General features: G+C 37.7%; 1 protein-coding gene across 10 annotated transcripts in view; it reads right to left on the bottom strand.

Annotated features, from left to right (window-relative positions):
• ptprsa (protein tyrosine phosphatase receptor type Sa) overlaps window positions 1–24,644 on the bottom strand; it is a 159,568-nt gene that overhangs the window by 74,517 nt on the left and 60,407 nt on the right. For all 10 annotated transcript variants that reach the window (XM_077608061.1, XM_077608051.1, XM_077608057.1 and 7 more), the window contains 3 exons: window positions 13,852–14,074; window positions 7,261–7,406; window positions 5,313–5,454 (listed from right to left, as the gene is read on the bottom strand). In XM_077608061.1, coding sequence (XP_077464187.1) covers window positions 5,313–5,454; window positions 7,261–7,406; window positions 13,852–13,948 — 385 coding nt within the window. In that variant the 5' untranslated portion in view covers window positions 13,949–14,074. The remainder of the gene's footprint in view (window positions 1–5,312; window positions 5,455–7,260; window positions 7,407–13,851; window positions 14,075–24,644) is intronic.

Raw genomic sequence — 24,644 nt, 5'->3', positions numbered from 1 at the left:
CCACAAGCACACAAACCCTCCTCCTTAATGTCCCTTTCTATATTGTTTTATATTGGTTCTGCCTAGATGTATGAAGTCACCAGGGTTACTCTGCTTGAGCAGGAATTATATAAAATTGGTGATAAAAGTTAGAAGTCAGACATCTTGAGTTAAAGGCTCCCTTCACATACGTATGTATACTGCTCCATCAGTTCTTAATTTTCTTTTCTTTTTTACTCAGTCCTCCACATGTTTTCCTGCTACCCAACGTATGTCTCCATTGTTAGCTTGCAACTGCAGATAAGCACATAATTGGAGCATTACAGGTTTGAAGGAATTCACGTGCTATGAACGCTGATCTGCAGCTGTAAAAGCATTTCTCTCTTTTTTAAATCTGATATGAAGCTGAAAATGGCATTACATGTGAAAATGAATTTAGATTGAAACTACTGCTACTATACTTTCCGGTGAGGATTCGCCACTGCAAATTCACTTCTTTTTTTTTAATTTATATAGCAACTATAACATATTCAAAAAGTAAAAATACACAAATGGAATATGTCACGACAACAACAATTAAAAGTCATGGCAGCTCTGTAATAACAAAACAAAAGCTGATGTCTTAAGTTATCACCCAAATAATCACCCAAGTCTATTTTGTACAGGGTTGGCAGAAGATAATAGCTGCAAGTTTGCATATAAAGGTTACACTCCATTAAAAGTGAAACCACAGCAACTGGAAGAAAACTGCAATTATTTGTTTAATATTTGACAATTAGATGTAACAGGGCAAGAAATGCCATAGCCACAGTGATTACAAGAAAATGACTTAAATCTCGTAACATAACGACTTTTTAACTCTCAATATTACTTAAATCTTCTAACATTACACAAATAGCAGTTTTGTGCTCACACAGACTTAACGTCGATAAAAGTTGAAGGCCATGAAGCCGAACAACTTCCGGTTCACGTTACAGAACATAAGCAATAAAATGACGTCAATCTTTATTCTCATATTAGGATTTTTCTCTCAGAACATTACAATGTATGACTTGTAATTTCTCTCGGCACACCTGACCATTTGTAACGGCACACTAGTGTGCCGCGGCACAGTGGTTGCGAAACTCCGACATAGATCACCACTTACCAGTGAACGTCAGATGGACTAAAATCTAGCAAACACAACAATCCAGTGTAGCGGAGCATGATATTCTATCTGGTGGATCGCTCATCTGATTTTTTGGGGCTCTGTGGTTTCTAATATTTGAAGGGGTCCAACATTGAGGCGTTTGTAAATTGGGCTTCCACTTTTCCATCAACAACTGGAGATAAACTCTTTACAAGATCCATTCATAGTGGTAGTCATTGCCTTCTTTTCTGCTCTTGCTATAGCAGGAAAGGTCACCACATACTGTATGTAAGAGGAAGTAAGCAACTTAGATGTCTTGCTGATACAAACAAACTTATTCTTCACTGTCCTTGTAAACACAAAATGCATGCACAGGGAAGTCAACATCAATTCACGCCAGCTGTTTGCATACTTATATGCACAGACTCCACAAAGAATAAACCAGCTCCCTCCCTCCCTGTCTTGCTCATTTACACAGCAGACACCACACACACACACACACAGACACAAACACGTCATAAGGTGTGTGCACACATGCAAAGGTTTTAACTGTAGGGGTCAAATCAATAACTAATATCATGCATTCCTGCAGCACACCCTCAAATATGTATTAATTCAAAAATACTGTCATATATGACAGCTCACTTTCAAGTTGACTAGAGAGTATACAAATAGTTAACTGTTGTTTCAATTTGTAGGAGGATTACACAACGTGAGCAACACGGTGGGCGAGTGTGGAGTTTGTATGTTCTCCCCAGGCTTGCATGGGTTTCCTCAGGGTACTCCAATTTCCTCCCATATCGCAAAACCATTCACGGTGCGCTGGTTGACAACTCTAAATTGTCCTTAGGTATCAGTGTGAGCGTGCATGGCTGTTCGTCTCATTGTGGCCTGCGATTGGCTGGCAACAAATTAATGGTGTCCCATGCCTAATACTAACAGTTGGCTGGGATGGATTCCATTACCTCCACGAACTTTCATAGGATAAGCAATGCATGAATGAACAGACATACCCTAAAGATACCATGATAACAAAGTTGCTAAGTAGTTTTACTGGATTTGTTTTCAATTCCAAAAATATTTTAAAAAACCCAGCAAAACATTCATTTATTCATCATCCATATACAAAGGTTACAGTGGTGGCTGGAGCCTATCCCAGCCATAGTATATATATATAATAAGCTTCCTAAGTGACTGACAAAATAATGAAACGAAACACGGGTATACTGTATGCTGACAAAAATGTATTTACCTGCTTCGTTTCCCCTACTGGGAAATTGTCCTACACAGGAGGAACAGGGAGTCTAAAAATATAGTGAAGAAATCAGTACGGTGGAGAAAAAACAGCCTCAGAACTTGGCATGCTGAGAGAGAGAAAGCTTTGGAAAGTCTTTAAAAAGATGATGAAAAACGGAAAGGGTTTGATTGGTTCCACCTGGTTGGTAGTGGTAAACCAAAATATGCCTCATTTGCGCAGCCGTGTGCTACATTACGCTACTTTTGCAATCCAGAAACAAAATATTACAACTCAAACATCCATCAATCACTGCTTTTGCTCCTTGGGAAGACTTTTGGGAAATTCATTTTATTCATAAAGTAGTAATCATGAGGGTAAAGGCACAGGCACAGCACAGTTGACAACAAGTAGACAAAGCAGAACATTTCCATTCCATCGAACAGCACGAGATCAAAAATATAGTCCAGGACAAGCTCCCATCCTCATCATGCTTCAAAGTGGAGAGAAAAGTAAGAAATCCCATGACAAACCAATGTTCCTATGAGAACAAACTGCATGTTCAATCAACTCTCAAGAGGATGCCTCATTTGCTTGTCAGCTCTCCTTCCAATAACTCTCAAAGGACTATGTGCAACCAGATGGCCAGTATTTTGGCTGCAGTATTAAGCGAAGATTTTGGGATAGCCAAGACAGCATCACAGTCAAAAATATTGCAATTGCCTTTGCACCGTGCAAAGAAATACAGGAGGGCCGGCAAATGTAATTGTCACTCGTTTCTTTATAGGACAGAAAAAAACATGCAAACGTGCAAGCACATTATATAACACTTAATGTGTGTGAGCAGGATATTCCAGTGACGATGATGGCAGCACCATTGAGAAGGAAACTAAATTCTCCACGTGTACATAATATATCCATACATACAATGTGACTGTCAATGCTCAAGGTAAGATATTCTTTGAAATTGCTAACTTAGACAACAATGCATATAACACATTAATATGTAATATACTTGGATTTCTATTGAATATCTGACCAAGTTTAAATGCAAAAACCTTATTAGGAGATTGAGTCATCTCAAATCAGTGAATTTAAAATGACAGGAGATAAAATTAACAATTTAGAGGTCCTACAGTGAGAGGGTCATGTCCCATTTCCATTGAAAGTCAAAACTTACCACTAACAGGACTCTTTTTTTCTGTGCTCATGCCGAAAAGTTGTCATGTTCCAAAATATGGCAGAAACAAACTTTTTTAACTCACTTTCCATTTTTTTATGCTGGAGTGGATTTGCCAGAATTCGTCCCACACTGAATTCCACATGCATAGTGCATACAAAGCTACACACAAACAGATCTGTTTAGGTTTTAAATTTAAAATACAGCATTTCAGTTGTTTCCTCTTATCAATTAATCCTATTTTTGAGCTTTGAGCTTAGTTTGAGTATTTTAAAAGGAAGATATTGTAACGGTTATCAAGTGAATGTAAAATCCTATCCCAGAACATGACCTTTATATGACTTTACATTTGCATAAAAGCCACAAAATAGACAAACTGTCAAAAGTGTGACTGCTTTCACAGGCTAGAACTCTGAACTATTAGCAATAATGTAAGAACAACGTCTCAAAAAAACACATTATTTTTAGCATACTGGGCAAGCCTGGCCTAAACCTCCCCACACATCCGACCTCATCTTGCTGACAGCCAGCAGGGCCTACCAAGTGCATTCTCAGCCAACTATAGCTCCACTTCATCCAGTCCATGGCAGATGGCAGCGAGAGAGAACAGATAGGACATGGTGTGCGAGTGTAGGTGTATGTGTGTGTGTGCATGCTGCTGTGCGCGTGTGAAGAAAAATGTGTGTAACCATGCGTTATCTTCCTCTTAGAACATATGGTAGAACGTAAAAAGAAATCAACAGCTATACCAGAGATTCAGTAAAGGAAACAGGTTTCCGGTACTGATAATATCATACTGGTTTTATTTACCCTATTTGTGTCTATCATTGTTCACCAGCCCCCTTTTTGTGCCGGGAAAAATACCATTGATACATTGATATTGATATATTTATAGATATTAAAATTATGTTTTCTAATCATCTTCAAAATGTTTTTTTTTTTTTTAATATGACCCAAAAAAATGACACAATCCGAGGACCACATTACTGTATTATTGTGATGACATCTTTGTTCTGAACACAATCATTGGTTTATGGGATGAAATCTTTGCCACTAAACACTCAATTTGCTAAACTTGAATATCGGAGGTAAAAACCTGAATTTAATCTGTATAATTATGAATCTTATTGTTTAACTTCAATCATTGTATTGAAAAAAAAAAACTAATGGCATGGTTCAAACCTTAACCCAATCCTTTGTGAGCATGTAAATAGAAAACATTGAGCAAATTAAGTATGATGTCAACCCAATCTAGCAAGAGTGCTGCAGCAATGCATTGCACATCCACTCTCTCCACACAAAAAGTGATTTGGATGTTATACCATTTTAAATGGTCGCATGCTTCCAAACAAGCGATCATTGCTTTTTGCTTTATATCTTGCTGCAGCAGTGCCAACGGTGCTTGGTGTTCCACCGACACACTGTGAGTGTGGCGCAGCATAAACACATAAAAAGTCTGCTCACAATTGGATTATTGTTCAATATGTGATTTAGACCTTTGTGTCAAATGAACAATAAATGCTCAAAGTAAGATATCCTTTAAAATACAGTGGCTCCTTTTCTATCGAGCTGTTGCTCATGCTTTTTCTGGGCTTGTTCTTTCTTTTTCCATAGGGCGTTTCATTTTAAAATAATATGCACAAATAAAACACATGTATACTCACATGAAAGCACTTTAAGCCCGTGAAAAATGGAAAAGGGGCATATGAGAACTTACCGTTGCCCACTGATTGATTTACACATATTAAGTAGTCCCCTCTCTGCACAATCTTTCGTAATGTGGGACTCACCTCGGATGATTGACAGCTTGGCATTGACTGTGATTTCACCCTGACTGTTCTCTGCCACACATTCATAGATGTTCTCATCACGTGGTGCACGGAGAGGCTGAATTCGAAGCACCGCACCAGCACCTTCGTCAAATTCAATGTTCTGTTGGTCGAAACGAGGAATTTTTGTAAGATACATGTGGAATATGGGATTATAAGAAATCAATAACTATACCTTTATAATCAGTTATTGTCAAGTTTGTATCTGCAATAGATTTTCCATTTTTACTCGGTGCGCAGCATTACATTGAAACGACTTCATTCATTTCAAGACATGGGCAAAAAATAACTCTGGAATTGTTTGCACAATAATACTAGTATACAGTACTTCAGAATTACTGAGAACTAATGTTGCCTGCACAAAGAGGCTGTAATTCCTACACGTATGTACAAGTATAAGAGAATTTGTAGGTTACAATTTTTGACTCAAAACGGCCAGTGCTTTTCATGATGCATTTGTTAACTCTCTCATGTTCCAATACTGTTGGACACAACTCAATGTGAAAATTAATGAAATTATTTACCCCATGCAAAAGGTGAGCATAAGACTGTATATTTTCACAGCAATGACCACAGGTCAATAGCGAGTGGTAATGGAATACCTGTCTTGAATAAGGATGACTTTGGATCCCAGGGGATTCTTGGGATTTTTATGCTCTTTTAAACATAGTTTTTACTCAAGCGGCCTAACAGGTTGAGATGGTCAGTTAGAAAGTACACCTGTCAGCAAACCCAGTGTATTTCTCCCAAAGCTGGTTATCACCGAAGAAAAGGGGGGTTTCCTGAGCAGATCTTTGGGTCAAAGTTTTAAAATTGTAACTTTTGAAAAGTGTGTCTTGAGCAGATTGCTGCTCCATTGCTGTGTGTCTCAGGGCTGAGCAGCTAATTAGGAGAATGAAAAAAACCAGCAGAGCATCACAATCAATATCAAAGCATTTGTCTTGAGGCTCGAAACAATACTTTAAAAATGACTATGAACATTTCTATTCCCTGCTAAATGCAGGATGATAAGTGTCCATTTTGGCCTGCCCGTGGCTTTTTTTCGCAAGTCACATGCAGCAAAAGGCGAGAACACTTTTTATTTTGTCCTCTATTGAATCCGAGTCTCCCCCGATGGTACTGTTATTGTTGTTGTTTTTTTAGTTTTTTTTAGCTCACCCTTCCATGTGCTTCCCTTGATGGTGCAATAAGGGCACGCCTGTCTCTGAGCACTGCAGTTGTTAACGACATATTTTCTTAAATTAAAAAGAAACTAAGCATCAATAGAGACTTTAGGTGATTTAACCAAGTTTAACATCAGTCACAGAAATTAACCTGTGTAAAACACAGATTAGCCAACATGAAATCAGTCACATATTATAGTATAAAAGAACAATGTTAAAGGGTTAAAAGAGTACCTGCATGATCTAGTCGTGAATGTACTAATTTCTTAGATGATAACTAAGAATGAAAAATAGAAAGTGGCTGAACAAGGTTTTTTGCAAAACCGAGAAGAAATGCACATTCAATGTCTTTTTAAGAAACTCTACAGTAGCGGGTCTTCACATGCTCATACCCGGGGAGAACAACATACCTAAGCCACATTTTACACATAGATTGCCGTTACATCCGTAACTCCAGCAAGGATTACAGGCTTGAAGCTAAGCGAAGGAGGAAGTTGCAACTGTGCCCAGTAGCCACTGACGGCGCTTTTTTGTTAGAGTCATGAGAGAGGCGACCAGAAACCGAGATTTTTTTACTGACATCAGTACTGTTTTAGGCATGCCTCCCAAAAATGACCAGCTGAGTAAAAACATTAAATTGTTTTCAGACTTTTTAGCACTTCAAAAATATTTCATGTATTTAAAGACATATCATAAAAATGACATTACATGACCTTTAAGCATATAGACAATGTCAATTGACTCACTTCTATTCGCTGAGAGTTGACCTTTTTTCCTTTCTTATTCCAGCTAACCCTCGGCTTGGGGTCACCTGTCGCCTGGCAGACAAAGGACACCACGCCCCCAGAAACACCTATCTGGTCAACAGGAACTTTTGTAAATCGTGGTGGTGCTGTAAAGAAAAATTGAAGAATAGTGAGAAGAACACAAAATTATATACAGGTAATTTTTGTGTCATGGCTGAAATCAGAAGAAAATTATTTAATTTGATGTTTTTAATTACTTGTTTCATATAAATGATGAAAATGTAGCAGAAAATCAGGAAAGTAATTGCTTATTTTTCAAGAAATTGAATGCCAACATGTCCTATTCTGGAATAACCCACATGTTCTTTGTAGACAGTGTGTGAGAGAATGAGCTAGACATCCAGATGAACAGATAGTGACAGAGAAGCTGTGTCCTTGGCAAGATGATAAATTTGGATCATTTGAATCTGTGGTATGATCAAAAGGCATGCGAAAAACATTGAGTTAATAATTAAGGGATAGGGGGATGACACCAGTCTCTTGGCACCACGAAACCCAGAGGACAGTCCTTGCATTTATTACTGGGTAAAGACTTTTGGCAAACTATATCAGTAGTCAGTGTTAATTCCCTTGCACTTAAATACGTAACATCCAGATACAGTATGATGCAAACATTACAGCAAGGCACGCAAGTATGATTGGCTGGAAGTACCATTACTCTTTAGATGATAGCAAAGTTAAGGTTACACCTTACTATTTACTACATTTCTACCTCCAATTGAATATTTTTGAGTGACATATCCCGTGCAGTTTATTTATTCATTAATTTTTCGCTCAACCAAATAACTAAAGATTTTGAAGTGAGTTCAGACTTACTAAATGAGATTTCTCACACTAGTGTCATGTAACTGTTTGACAATCTGTCATAAACATAAATAAATAAAAACCAAATAAACTGAGAAATAAATAAACAACCAAATAAACTGATAAATAAATGAACAAACAAATAAATACATACAGCTGACAAGGCAGGATCACCCTGAATTGGTGACCAACTGTGAGGCCGACACACTAACCATGGTACTTTGATACTATTCTCTTAAAGTCTTTAGATATTGTCCAGTCTTGTGTGTTACTCTATTGCCATTTGCCATTTCCACTGGGAAACCAAAATACTAACAAACAAATGATTCAAAAGTATTATATTATTGAATGCCAATGCCTGACAATATTCTGCCGTTGATGCATCACTTCTGCTTCATCTGCTAATCATTTTTTAGGACATTAAAGCTGCATTAAAACGGTCATTGAACTAAACTGCTGCTGAGAGACCTCACAGTACTAATTTTTGCCCCCACCCCAAACTAACCCATCTTGAAGATATGAACATTTGACTTATAACAGAAAGTCTTGAAGTTGAGTTCACCCTCATCCAAACAGAACTAGATAAAATTGTATAGTTGTCCTGACTTTCTCTACTAAAGTGCTACCATCAGCACACACAACCTGGTTTTATCTGCTTGGCAGGAGGACACAGCCAAAGCCAAAATAGCAAGTCATGAGGGCTCCTATACCCTTTCAAGTCTCTGGTAGAACATATCAATGCAAATCCTGCTGGCTAGCAGCACCGGCAAAAATCACACTGAGCGCACATAGACTTGTTTCGCTATTATACAGCTACCACCTGCTACTGGCTGCTGGCTCTGTTAGACCTGATAAGACAAAAAAAATGGCAATGTAATAGTAAAATGGAGGCCCGTGGAAGGTCTGAAAATAAATATGAGAAAGCTCAATTTTCACTACTTTACTGCTATTTGATAGGATGGCAGGGTGGGACAAAGGATGGTGTCTTTATTGACTAATGTAGTAATTGGCGGAGAAAAGCTTCTTTGGTCACAAATGGAAGCCATTAGCCACCGAATTAGCAAAATTGATGGAAAAATGACATAAAGCTTTTCTGTAATTTGCCATGAGCGCTAGCGAAATTGGCATCTTTCACTGTGCTAAAGATCTTATTTAAAGGGGAATGTTTGAAAAGACCTCATTATTATTAGATGTACCAAGTTAAGCCCTTCATTCTATGGGTTGTAGTTAGGTCAAATGGATGGTAATGGCCATATTTTTGACAAGGTTTTGAACTTTCAAGACATACATGGTAAACTTGTAAAATCTGTGCTATGTGCGCTCATTTGATTTATTAACACACACTTGTAAAATATAATCAAAGGCAAATGTAATGTACAGTACCATTTGCATGCAATTAAATTAACAGATATAATCTGCATTATCGGCGTTTAATTTGTTCACATATTCTTGAATGTTATATGACAAACATTAGGATTATGTAATATTAATGATAAATCCGATAACAATCAAGATATTTATAATTAAAAAATAAAAACAATAATGAAGAAAAAAAATAAAATATAAAAGTGAGATTTGCAAATGAAAAATATAATTGAAAAACTAATGCGTTTTTCTTGCAAGAAATACTATTCGAACTAAAAACATTGGCCTGGGCAGCGATCTTTTGGATCTGACTGCATTTGCATACAGATCGGTTTGCATTTGCGTACAAAGTGATTTGTATTCCACTCACAGAGCGTAATGCATTTATGTGTAGGAACATAAAATTACTGCCAAAAGTTACATGGTTGTGCCATAAATTTCCTTTCATAACAATGCTTTTCATGCCAACAAGATGAAATGGCGTCAAAAGTGGAAACACTGTCGACCTACCTTTATATTGAATGAGAGACAGATGTGTGATTTGCAAGGAGGTGTGCCATGGGTTGACCCAACCTCAATCATGCCCCCATATAATTAGGGCGTCCACATATACAGTTCTCACTCACATTTATACATGGATAACATGTTAAGGAAAGCAGGCGTATTAACAGATACATCTCTCTTGCCCATGGTTTTACACACACACACACACACACACACGCACACCTAAACCCCATCAATCAAAGCCAATTCCCACAGGCTGTCTGGATAAAAACTGTCACTATAGCAACTAGGCCTTTACTTTAAACTATTGGTTGTCTTGACAAGAAGTTTTCACACACAATAACTCAAATTTATCCAAAAAGGTCAACCAACCTGAACTTATATAGCTTTAGCATTAAAGTGATTTAGAAAAAAAAATCAATACAAACATTATGTAAAAATGTGTACATATCCAAACAAAATGTAAAATATTCCTTAAAGGTTTTAGTGCAATAGGGGCATCAATTTGCCTTATAAAAAGGCTCAAAACACACATTTAATGACGCGTAGGAGAGAAGGAGCCAAGGGTATAACATTGGATCCAACAAGTCTTTCGCCCATTTCATCATGCTGTATCTTCAAAGTCAACTATATTGCAAACAAACTGGTGGGACATTTTGGACCATGTGGGAATGGTAGCAGGATATGGAAATCTTGTCTGAAGAAGTATAGTATCCAGATGAAAGGAGCTAAGGGTGAGAGGCAACATTTTTTCCAAAATCATAATAGTCACAAATTAGTCCCATTGAAACCGTTGTGGGTAAGAGAGCGAGAGAGGGAGGTCAAGGTATTGGCATGAAAGTAAATCTATGTATTGTGTGGCACAGAGGAAATAAATGGGGATACACTGGTTGGGTAACTTCAAGATAAAACACGCCTGGTTTATTCAGAGGATGGAAGGGGGATAAAAACCCAACATTCTTTAATTCGTTTTCAACACTGTCCTTGCCAGGGTGGAAGGATGCTGGAGCCTATCCCAGCTAACTTCGGGAAAAGGAAAACTACAACCTAGATTGTTCGCCGGTCAGTCTCAGGACACAAAGACAGAAAACCATTCACACTCAAAATCACACCACCACCAAGTGATCCTATGCTGCCCACACAGAAATCAGGCAAAATAACTACTGCATAATAGGGTAGCTAAAAAGCGACAACAAAATATTCCAGTGATTAATTTATTTTTTAAAAAGTGGATTAGTAGAAAACGAATCATTATAGAAATCTGGAACTTGAGTAGAAGTACAGGAAAAAAACTATTACTGGGCATAATGCACCATTCGGATTTCTTTATTCATTCCTATTTCTTGGAGACGTTTATATTGCAACTATATCCGACTCGCAGTGCGTCGCAGCACTTACGTAAGTAAATATGGTCCCTTCAGAGTTCTCCGCCATTATGCTTTATAGATATTTGATTAAATACATAAATGTGTTATCATAAAAATGAGCTCATTACAAAAAAAGTAAAATTTAAATCAGCCACAAAAAATGAGTAAAAACGTGACACTTCTGTGACATGTAAAGTCATTTGGAATCTTAAATATAAAGCCATGCTCTGTATTGGCTTTTTAATGGCTGTTACGGCAACTCAATACATTTTACTCTGAGATTTAAGTTATGATTTGCCAATTTTGTAACTAAAACAGTGGTAGCTAACAGATTTATACTTTGAGAAGACATTTACTCAAAATTATGTCTATCTTTATTTATTTTTAGGGTGCCGAATTCATTCATCATTCATTCATTCACAAGCGTCAGAGGAGTGCCGGAGTCTAGCCCAGCCGACAACGGGCATTAGGCAAGGTACACAACCTGAATTGGTTGCTAGCCAGTTGCAGGGCACATGGAGACGCAAGGAAAACAATGGTACACAATTTGACATTTAAAAATGTCTGTTAAGAGCAATTTCATTGACTTTCTGAAAATGTTGTCAATTTTTCAAGTTTTACTCTATTAATCATCATGAAAATGACAAGTTTTTTTCTCGACTGAGATCCGCTTGATCAACCTGCTGTCTTGTGCTTTAGCATAATGTTCCATCATTCAATCATTTCACCTTCATGAAACTGTTTAATGCCAGTCTAGGTTTTATGCCCTTGAGCTGCAGTACTGACTGCTTGTTTATTTTTCAAACATTTTAAATTATTTAACTGGAGCCAAAGAAAAGGTTTCCAAACTGTTGCCATCTTCCAAGAATGTAAAGAGTGCCAAGAGACTTCTTCAAACATGGCTTCCTGCCTGGGTCTAAATAAAAGATGAACCTGTTTTCTTCCTATTTTACAGAGAGCAAAGCACCGTAGATTATAGCAAATTAGCAGGGCCAGTCATCCAACAGCTGGGAGAATGTCAATTGAATCTGACAGTCCGCAGCACATAGTTTAAGTGGAAGAGATGAAAGTGTTAAAAAAATGAATGACCGGCATTGAACAGACAACACAAAACATAAAATCAAATAATAAAAAAAACAGAACCAAAACAACTAATGCAGACATTACCCTAAACATCATTACTTAAGGTAAATTGATTTGTAGTTTTTAAATATATATTTAAAGCAAAGTGCAGAAATGCCACTGGAACCAAGATTAAAATATTGAGAGCCTCTTCGTGTGGTAAAAGATTGAAAAGAAAAGAAAGTCAGACATTATCTGCAACGAATAAAACCACTGGGAGTACTGGACGGCACATAAACTGTTGAGTGACAGCGCAGTGTGTGTAAGCCGCATTTCCAGATTTTGATGCGTTGCCGCTCGACATCCACCCAATTTCCCAAGGTTTGGGATGCTTTAAAAGTGGCTTTCACTGCATGTTTGCACTGAAAGTAGTACAGTCGTTTCGATCTCGCCCTTCTACTTAGAATGAGGAAAAGTATCACATTTATTGTGCAACAATGAAAAATAAATGCAATTGTGTTTGGGACACGTTTCTTTAACCGTAACATCGGGTTGCCCATCTGCCTCTTTAGCCATCATGCATTTGACCTTTGATCTAACCCGGGGGTGGGCAAACCGGTCCTCGAGGGCCGCTGTGGGTGCTGGTTTTTGTTCCAACCGATCCAGCAAAGACACTTTGACCAATGAGAGTTCTGTAGAAAATAAGAAGCACCTGACTGCAATCCACTGATTGCACTTGTAGGACACCAGATTGGTGAAAAGGTGTCCTCTTTATGGGTTGGAATGAAAACCCGCACCCACTGCGGCCCTTTGTGGAACAGTTTGCCCACCCCTGACCTAACCGCACAGTGCTCCTATTTGTCTAATCAGTTAAACTCCATTTTTAACTACGTGTTATTTATAGCAAAGGACTTTTAAAATAGGGAGGAAAAAAAACTAAAACCGCTTAAGATATTATTTATGTGCAGTAAAGCAACTTCTAATTGATTTATTCCAAAAGAAGGGCATTCTATATCAAGGGATGTCTAATATTTTGTAGGGTATATAAATTTAAGTAATTACAGGTTTGGGGGGAAAAATAAATTTGATGAACTCTAATAAATCAGGTGACATTGAGGAACAATCAGATTATTTTAGAGTCCTCGACCTTGGCCCTGTTTCTGTTCTAATGTTCATCATCACCTTTAAAGTTTTTTGTTTTGTTTTTTCAACCAAAGATAGGTAAACGATAATGTATTTGGACTATATATTTTCAATTTCCCTCAATCAACTCATCGTTAGACAAACAAATTAAATTAAATTTATGTTTGTGTTTTTCACAGGCTAATTCATGCCCATTACAGTACAAGAAAAGGAGAATGGGAAGCATAATCTATGAAATGTTGGGCACCGTGAAAACTAACCAATGATGAGCTGGAGAGTTACTTACAAAAGGCGTGTAAGCCAGTGAGCAGCAGTGATAGCAGCAGAGTGGTAACAGGCAGCAGGAGTGGAAAGGGGAGATGAGCAGCACACCCTGTGGCCATCTTGGTTCCAGTGGGCGTGCAGGGGAGGGGGGTTGGGATGGGGGGCTTATCTCCGACCTGGCTATAGAGCCAAGGTCCCAACTGCACCGGGAAGATTGAGTTCTGTGGGCAAGATGGTTTGGCACTCTGCAAAAAAAGGAGAGAAAGCACATGTTATAACTTTAAAGTTTAGGTAATGTTTATGGCACAATTGTTTCTGTTCTTGTTGGTCAGCTGCTAGAAATGAAGAAATTTCCCTACAACTGGTGATGGTAGTTGACCTTTTAGTTAATTATATTTTTTTAATAATCCAATAATTCTGGATCATAATACCCTTTGCTATTTTAGTTTTAAACACAAAACTCCAACACACAACCAATATGCCAAATATTTGTAATTACCTCAGTGCAAGTAAGGATGTACATGTTAATGATCAAAGTATACACACAGGTGACAAGATAAATTGCATAGATGACTTGCAGAGTGATTTGCTGTTTGTTCTAAACAGTAAACAATGTAGGAGGTACAGAAAACCTTGCCATGCCTGGAGGAGATTACACCATCCGTGCAGAGAGGATGGCCAGGGTTATGATTTATGTTATTCTCCTTAGGGCATGCCTTTTTTATCTGCACCTCTGCTAGCTATATAAACTTCACAACACAATTACAACACCTATTGTTGTTGAGTGTGCAAACCGATTATAACCTGAGGCCATATGTAGGATTCAGTTTAACAATGGCTCTGCGTGACTTTTGACTGCATCTCAATGCTCAAGTTAAAGGAAAGGTTGAAAAGATATGTTAAGTATATTCACTGTTATCTATTCATGTTATTTTACATCGTTAATGTGACAAATTGGTGAAAACTTAAAAACAAATCTGATGATTACAACTATTATCTAACAAGTTTTGCACTGGTCTCTAATTGCCCTTGTGGTTGCGCTGTAGAACAAAGAAGATAGAAGGGTAGTTAACCAAGTATCTCGTTTACCACTAACAATAGATCAGACAGGTTTGTGGGTTTCCAAGTAAGGAAACACCTTTCCTTGGTAACCAAGAACTCTTATTTTACTGGCTTATCAGAGATATCTTTTAAAGCAAGTAATACAAATAAAATTGTAACGTGCTGAAGAGCCAGTGAGATGTACATTTTGAAAAACCCAAAGTAGGATCTGCGCTTAATCCAAATGATATGACTGGTTTGAGTGTTGGTTCACATGAAACATGCCTTGATGAAGCTTTCAGTGGGCCTTCATTCTGAAATAGAGATAAGCTTGTCACCACTAACAGAAAAATAAAAATATTTTACAAAGACAACTATCACAAATAAAATATCTAGCCCAACCTCTGATAAAATTAAAAGGTGTGTCCCAAGACTCGCTCATTTCCCTCGCCTACAAAACAGACCATTAAACATATGCCAGGCGAGAGCAATTACAGCAAGAATGATGACAGAATTTCCACTGAGTAATGGCAATCAATAGTCACTACACACTCCCACTTAGAAACAGTCAAACTATGAATTAAGATGATTTCCTATTTGAATATTGGTACTAATGTGTTTGATAACTGAGGTTGAGCTATCCACTAAAGCAGGGATGTCAAATTCAAATTGATAGTGGTTAAAAATTAAAACTGGGACAACGTTGCAGCTCAAACTCATTAATATTTAAAATTTATCAACAGTCCTGAATGAATCCCTCCTCTCTACATATCTCACCATCTTCCTTTGAAAACAATCTTATTTGATGTGTTGCAATTCAAGATCATTCATTCATTCACAGAAGTCATGAACCTCTACACCACAAGGTGGCCAATTCAAGATCATTTCTAATGAAAATATTTTACACTACAGGCCAAAAAAAGAACATAATTCAGTGATAATGTAGTTTAAACAATAAACAGTCCCTTGGTGAGAAAATATTTTTGAAAATCAAATTGTCAATCATTATGTACAGCTTTCTATCTGCCAGCTAATGTTTATGTTTTACTTTGGCTAAACCTAAACAAAACACCTAAAGTCTAAAGTGACAGTAATTAGTTTTAGTTGTCTTTACTCCAACCAATGACCCATTTTCTTGTTTTGACATAGTCGTGATGAGAAACATAAGGAGAATGTTTAAGGAAATAGCTCAATACACATTCCCAAATGATACATTAAAAGTATGCAGATGGAAGTGTGTGAATGTAGGTCTATAAGGATTCTAAAAATGTGACTACCTGATCAAAATAGTCATCCTTCAAATTCTCCATGCTATTTTTTTTCTTCTCTCTCATTTCCTCCCTGAGCTTCCTCCTCCTTCAAACTCATGCATACTAAACTATGCTTGCATTGCAGATGTGCAACCAAGGAGCACATGAATTTGCATGGAACTGCAGGACTATTATGTAAATGGTCCAGTACACCTCCAAACATCATTCTTTCATTTCTATCCAGTATATCCTGCAAAATCTGTATCAGAGTAACTTGATACGGGGCATACCTGCCATTAGGCGTTATTCATAAAGAAGCCCCACAGGAGGCAGAAGAGCTTACAAAACAAAAACACCCATTGCCCAAGGATGTCTGAAGCATTTACATTTTAAGTGTAAGATATATGAAGGACAGGCTGCTCCACATACTTTATATAGCAGGTAAAGTGAGCAATTTGAAAAATATGAATTTTGAGATGATTACAAGTGAGGATTTAAAAGACAAAAAACATAGGCGTGAGAAATAATACATGAAAACCTCAAAATCATGAACAATCCTTGCATTATCAATTTCTGTACTCTACTTGCTGTTTTCCAACTTCACCAATTTTTAAACAGGCAAAATATAATATTAATAAATGGCAGTGAAGTACACTAGCAGGCAGATAACCAGTGTGTTATTGTAGGAATGCATTGCTAGCCATGGCAACAAACGAGCAGTCATTTTAAATTTAAGGTCTGTTTTGGCAAAGAAAACATAATTTTTTTTTGACCTTATCACAAAATTGGGAAGCTTATTTAAGTTGCTTTCTCACAAGGCTCTGTTCTTCCCTATTTCTCAAATGTTCGACCCTAGCACTTCTAAGTGTATTATATCTGTAAATACACTGTTACAATTTGTTAGTCTTGAAGGGCTAGTCATTAGGACAATTAGTGTTACGAAGAAAGGAAAGTTGACCATTTTTAGTCATTTTACTTTGTGTGGGAGTAACATTTTAAACAATTTGGTTGAAAAATCAATGGGGTATACGACATTTGAATATTTTTTTCAAAGAACAGAAGTATTTGAGAATTTAAACTATGCTTCAATGGTTTGGGATTTGTCTTAGTATGACGAAATGGTGTGGACTAAACAATACAAGGCTGTAATGTTGTTCTACTTAACAGCCAAACTTGGGGTCTTGAAGTCAAAATTCATCTTAGATGAGGCTCAGTTCAATAGGAATCAGGGTCACGCAGCAGGCCAGTGTGCAGACTGGTGCTGAGGAGCTATGGTCAGTCAGTTGACCTCCTAAATGCAGACATTATTGCCCAGCAATTTTGCTCACCAATAAGGGGTGACACGTCACTCCGAGAGAGGATGAAGACACACCTGCAGACTGTTTGACTTATGCCTCTCGTCTGAAGCCCTGGCTAGCCATCACTAGGGTCAAAGGTAATGTTGTATTGTCCATGATGACAACCAATATGAGTTTGTGGAAGGAAGGTATTGATGGGTGGTATAACAGGGAAAGTAATACATTAAATGCGTTTGGCCCAGTAGTGGAAAAGTGAAACAGGTGCAAGACAGTCCTTGATAATAAAGTCGTCGTAGATTGGATGCATGTGTGTGTGCGGGACCACAATCTTTTGGCTTCCTGCCAAAAGACTCAGACAGGCATCACATCACCTGGCCCAAGGCTTGAGCGCTCTTTAAAATTTCCCACAAAAAGGGTGAAATACATGTTTGAAGGATGGCAGGTAACAGCTGTGGAAGCAACGTTAATACCCATTTTGCAAATGGGATCATGGGTAAGTGATATTGAGAATATTTGAAGAGACTAAGAGGAAAGAGGAATGATGAATGAACTGATTATCGTGTGAAGAAAATATTCCTCTGTCAGGAATCAACATTTAAGGGTATTGGAATTGTGCTTCCCTACCAACACGAAAAAAACAACAACAAAAGGATATCCAACATCCTTTACAAGTCAGTCTTTGTTTTTCTTTAGCAATAAACACAATTTTATGGTTTGTACCCGAAGCAACTCATAATATTTAAATGATTTCTGTAGTATTCCTCTCAGTCCAGAAAATGCTATACAGTGGTACCTCTACATACGAGTAGCTCTACCTAAGAGATGCTCGAGATACGAGGAAAATTTTGAGCAAATAATTAGCTCTAGATATGATAAAAATTTCGAGATGCGAGAAAGCCAGGTGGCCATGACATGATCATCATTGTAGCGCACTGTCTTTTTTGCCGCATCTATTTCGTGTATAACAGATATCTACAAGCACTGAACGGTTTCTTCACACGAGTTTCTCCTACACATAGACCAGAAAACGCACAACCCGCATGCGCGGGCAAAAAGAGGGCTTTCTGGGTAATGAAGTATACTCGTGCACACAACACCGATAGCCAATGGCACCCTTTCTCAGAATAAAACTTCATTACCCACAATCAATACGTGGGTAGGCTGAGTTGTTGCATTTTTTCAGTGATTTTCTTTCCTTAGCCTGTTAGCTCCCGCGATCGCTCATTCAAGACTACTTCTCGTTGGCATGTGGTCGTGCGTTATCCTATTGTGAGGACATTTGTGTGCATCATTTTCGGAATATTTTGAAGGGAATACAACAGCAAACAGTCCATCGATAGCGAACGTGAGGGTGGAGGCATGGCAAACAGCTAACTCGGCCAGGAGAAGATATAAAAATGTAAAACAAAATTAGAATTCAGTTTTGTGTAAAGTTAATTTAAATTAGTTTGTTCGGTTACGAGTGCGTTGTCGTGGAAAGTCCCCCTATTTTTAGTTCATTTCAATGGGAAACGTTCGTTCGAGTTACGAGAAGATCGACATACAAGCTCAGTCCCGGAAAGAATTAAGCTCGTATGTAGAGGTACCACTGTAATTATATATGTGCATACTTACATTACTTATCTACACTGATACAGGAAAATATATAGCAATAATAGACTGCAACAGCAGATAAACCTACTTGGTGCCAACTAAATGCTCAAGTTATTGTCTGCTTTGTCATCTATAACTCCATTCAATTTAATAATCAGGCTGGAGCCTTTGCAAGGGTACTTTTCAGAATTCAATTAAATAGCGCCTCTTGTCCCGAGAGAACTTTGATTAGTTCTGTTTCAAGAGCAGAGGGACTCAGACAGTTCTATTCCAAAGAAGATGCAAATGCACATTTAAAATTTTAAGACATAAATCTTCCAAGAGATACACAGACAAAGTATTTACTTAATTTATGAGAAATTCTGTATTGATTATTAATAGTTTATTCTGAACATTATCATTTCAAATGGAAAAAAATAGATAACAGTTAAAAGGCCTTACTCAGTTGGCCACAAAATAAACATTTTGCATTTGCTAAAGAAAAAAAGACAATGTATCTTTAGTTGCTCTATTGTGTGGACCAAATCAAGTATTAAACTTGAAAATCTACAACAGTCAACCCAAATACACTTTTTTTAAAGAAAGTATTAGTATAGTACTTTCACACTATAGTTGTTACAGTGTAACGCATACCATTTTACTTTGAAGACTTCCTTCAAACACATTTTAATCTAAACAATTTCTATACAAATAAATAACAACATACTGTACATGAAGCTAAATGTACTGGTTTGGGTACATAGCAAGAAAAGAGCCAATAATAGCAAACGTGCGTAAGAAACAAATAAGGCTTCCTATAAAGACCATGGCAAACTCCAACTGGGCACTGCAATCCGATCACGAACCCGTGGCTATTTCTTGCAATACATCAGAATTTTCTTACGGAACTTGTCCTCATCAAGATAACCCACAATTCTTTCTTCTTTTTTTTAGTCAAGTCACAGTAGACATGTCACATCAGCACACAATAGCTTCCTTGTTAAATAACCCTGATTTAAAGTTGACAACAAACAAACGTTTGACTGTGAGAGGAACATGCCCAACTCCACCAAAAAAATAGCTACTTCTTAGAAGCCTTTATGTGTGTAATTTCCATGCAACCTCCCTCATTGATTGTGACAGATCACCACGTGACAACATAAAACGTAATCTTTGTCCAAACATCTAAATACACGGATTCACCATGTGACCTGCCTAGCATTCAGGCACACAACGGTGGTTGTGGGATGTGATGATGCAGCCGGGTTGGCATTAATTTGGTTGATGAAAAAATACTCTGTAAGCAGATGTGAGCTGGTTTTGTTTGCCATCCCACACATAGCAACAATGAGCTGATTTGTGAAAGAACATGACTGTGGAACACACAATAAAGGCGATTGGAAAGTCAGCGACAATAATACTGCAGAGATTTTAGAAAGGGGGGCCGTTTACACGATGGCACTCCGACACCTAACATATCGTCTCATACGAACATAGAGAATGAACATCGGTTTCCAGTTGAAATAAGGCAAAAAAATATAATAATGGGTTGTTTAACATTTTTTTACTTAAATGTGTCAATGCTCTTTTAAAATGGTGGTAACTTTGGATGAGTGTATAAGAGCTTCTACGACTTATTCGCTGACTCACTAGGTTTGTCATTTTTCTTCAGGGACACTGGTCTTATTGTTGTACTCTGTCACTATATATGAAGTAATTGTAGGAAAAAACATCACTTATTTTGAAATGTCAATATGAAAAAGGCGTCAAGACGTGAGCTATCCAATATAGGGCAATAAAGCAGTTTTTTTTTCAAAAACATCTGTCAACAAGCACCGCCAAAGGGGAACTTAACGCCAAACTGGTAAGAAGCAGTGGCGATAAATAAAATAGGGGAACAATTAGATACCAAAAAAATCCTAAAATGTTGACGCAAAAGAAGTACAATGTAATATTGTTTTGAAGTCTTCATTTTATGTTTATTAGATGTGTTCATTTTTTTCTGCTCTCTCTCTATGCTGCCTACCGCAAGCTTCCTCTTGTTCCCCTGCGTTTCAACACGTATATATTTTGTATGCTTGTTATTCATTTTAAGACATTAATAAAAATATCTTATAATTTTCTCTCATTTTTTTTGTGTTTCTCACATCTTTCATACAAAATTGGAAAGCTTTGACCAATTTTAAAGGGTTTAGTTGGTAGTTGCGTGAGGACCGTGGCACGAATGAGATAAATTACATATAAAGTACTGATCTACTTACGAAATTTTCAAGTTACGAAGAAGTTCTGAAACCAATTATGTTTGTAAGTAGAGGTATGACTGTACTTAAACAGGCACATTCTAAAATATGACAGCATCGATCAATGTGTAGTTCCAACCACAGTACACTTGAGTGCTTAAAGTTAGGCAAGGTCCACACTGCAGACATGATGCCCAATGAAGATTTATCTTTTTTTAATTTAATGTTATAAGGATTCATTCCCATCACACACACAAATCGAACTTTTGTTGAGAACGGAATATGCATGCAAATAGACCACTACCGTAATCTATGTACAACACTATAAAATATGATCCAGTGTTTAGTTGCTTTCCTCTGTTGCACATTGCTTGCTTTTGACTTTGATAGACAGATTGAGGATGAGGTGGAGAAAGATAAACACTTTGGGAATGTTTGGTTGAAATTAGATGTGACTCAACTCTTCATTTATGGAAGTGTGTCAGCATGGCACAATTATTTCAATGTCTATGTTTTGCTTCATACTCATCATTTAGTAATTTCAACAACTTTGCAGATACGGTATGTGGACTATCATGAAAAGTTTCTCCCAAGCTCACTCTCACGGCAACACATAAAGAAAGCATATTGGTTGAAAGAGTGTGACTTGAGTTTTTATAGTCCAAATGCATCTGTTACATATTCAATTTCATTCACATATGAAAGCAATAGATTTTGGGAAAAATTGAAACCTACTGTTCACAGTAAAACACCCAAAACGCATAAACAAATGGTACTTGCTGCCTTGGTCTCCAAAAGCAATCTCTTAGTGATTCATAGATGAATGGATATAATGTTATTCGGCAGATCTGTGCAAAAAGCTTGCAATACAATACTGTCAGAATGAGTGAGTTCGCTTCTAAAGAATAAATTCAATAAAAAGCATGTAAGACCAGTATTTACATGAAATTGTCTCAGTGCCAGAAGCACAGCAATTCTTGAGTTTGCAGATACAGAGAGCAAAGCTGACACATATTCCATACAAAGCACCAATGTCTGCTGTCAATCAACCAATGAAACAACATTCCTTGTCTCATATTTAAGCAAAACAGTTCTGTACATGTTATTCACTTTATCATGTTGGACATTTGCATTTTTCGATCACATTGATTATTAATGGGCCAGAAAAAAGAAGCCTTGTTTGTTCCAAGAGCCCTAAGGCCTAGAAATGCATGCAGGCTAGTATCCAAAGGCTTTAATCACAGCAAGGGGAGTAGGCTGACTGAAGAGTCATGATTTGTTGCAAGGGAAGGAGATGTGGGGACATGTGATGGAAATTGAGAGAGGGAGCGTGGAGGCAGGTGGCTATCAGGAAATGGTTTTAAATAATGGCTTCAACGACAGCGAGCCAATAAGCCATCAGTACCAGCGACAGCGCAGTGCTGGAGTATGCATAAACAAAGCTCAAATGAAGGCCTGATGGAATGTGCTCTGAGTGAAGGTGATATTGATAGAGCTTGACAAGTGATGGACTCAAGAGCAAGCGACACACACCTTATTGTCTTATCATAGAAGACACAAACAGGTGTGTACATGCAAATACAGGCATAGACACACTTCTGATGGGGCCCATGGGACAAGAAAAGTGAATCTAGGATGGGTTAGGACAGCTGTCCACAGAGCAGCAAATGCATGCAAACTGATCTATAGATGTGTGTTTATTATATATGATTGCATGAGTATGATGTGTGTGTGTTTATGGCCTGCCGCTTCGGCACACCTCAAGCTGTTCAGCTGTCATCAAGCCTGCTCAGCAAGAAGCAGACTGCTCCATCTGCCTAGCCTGCATCCTACTCTCTCTTCTCAGGAGACCCTTTGCGTAAAATGTGCCTTTTCTGTGTCGATATATACTGTATATGTGCACAAGCATAACAGATGAACAAAGGCTGGGCGCTTACCTTGGAGGTGGAATGGTATGCAGTAAAAGTAGTGGTACTAGTAGTTTGACTGCACATTAAAAATGTACTCTGTTACAATTAATTTAATACTATTTTACATTCTGAGTGCTAATGAGAAAAAAGGGGGAAATAGGTTGTTCAGATGATTCGGGACTACATTATTAATGTTGCCCCTCATCCTCGAACTTATCTTGATTGTTGAAAACACTCAAACTTCCGTTTGGGGATATTGATAGCAAGGATTGCGTAACCACAGGTCATATGATATCTTAAATTATATTTCACTAAAGCTTCATCAGGCACTACCGGAAACGTACTTGATTTTGTCGACAAACATGTTTTGTTTGATCCACTGAGGCAGTAAACACACTACAGGCTGTTTTCCTATTTTTCTTTTCATATCATTCACTTCTGCTACTCTGTATGCCCTCACTTAATTCCTCTGACAATCATTTGTTTTTGTTTATTTTTTTCCCCAAAAGTTCCCCTGCTGTTGTGTCTTTTTTTCCCATCTGCATCCCTGTCTTTTTCTTAGTGATTCATCTGCCCATTTTTTTCATTTTTCTTATATACTTTTCATTCTTCACCCCGTGTCAATGTGCCTTTCACTTCTCTGCAAGCACAGGAATGTGAAGCAACAAAACAACATAAGGGTTGTTTTGCATCAAAAACCAAACTGTGCAGGGAACACAATTAGTGTAAACAAATAAAGCTGGGTTTTCAGGACATTAAAAAACATTCTTAAACACCATAAACTTCATTAATTCATCATTATTCCCAATTCCCATTCACGCGGGATTGCTGGAGCCTATCCCAGCCAAATACGGGCACCAGGTGGGGGACACCCTGAATATGTCGCCAGCCTTTAGCAAGGCACAAGGAAACAGACAACCATCATGCTCCACACTCATACCTACGGGCAATTTATAGTATTCAACTCGCACGTTTTGGGGATGTGGGAAGAAACCGGAGTACTTTGAGAAAACCCACGCAAGCCTGTGGAGAACATTCAAAATCCACACACGGAGGTCCGAACCTGGTCTTTAACATTCGATGTCAGAACATTCAGGACTACAGATTAACCACTATCCAACCGGGCCTCAACATAAATTTACTTGCTGAAAATACGTGCACAGCATATAGACAAAAGGAGTGGCAAGATAACATATAATATAATGGTCCTTCTAATATGTTTCAGCGATGGAGATACATTCTCATGTTCATAATCATGATGATCATAATCATCATCAGTACTAAAAAGGGTAAAGCCCCAGTCAAGAATGAGGATGGAAGAGAGACCAGGGTCAAATGACAACCTGACATTTGAGTCAGAAACAAACAAATCGATCAGGATTAAAGGATCCATCTGTCTGTTTACCATGGAAACGAAGAGGCAGGGATTATTTGGAATGGAAGGAAAAGTGAGATGTCGTAAACCGCTCTGATGGTGTATCGATCGATAATGGGATGTTGTCTC

This window comes from Stigmatopora argus, chromosome 8 (genome assembly GCF_051989625.1).
Source record: "Stigmatopora argus isolate UIUO_Sarg chromosome 8, RoL_Sarg_1.0, whole genome shotgun sequence".
In the NCBI taxonomy this organism is placed as follows: Eukaryota; Metazoa; Chordata; class Actinopteri; order Syngnathiformes; family Syngnathidae; genus Stigmatopora; species Stigmatopora argus.
Note: the sequence above shows the minus strand (reverse complement) of the source record. Positions and strands in the feature narration are given on the sequence as shown.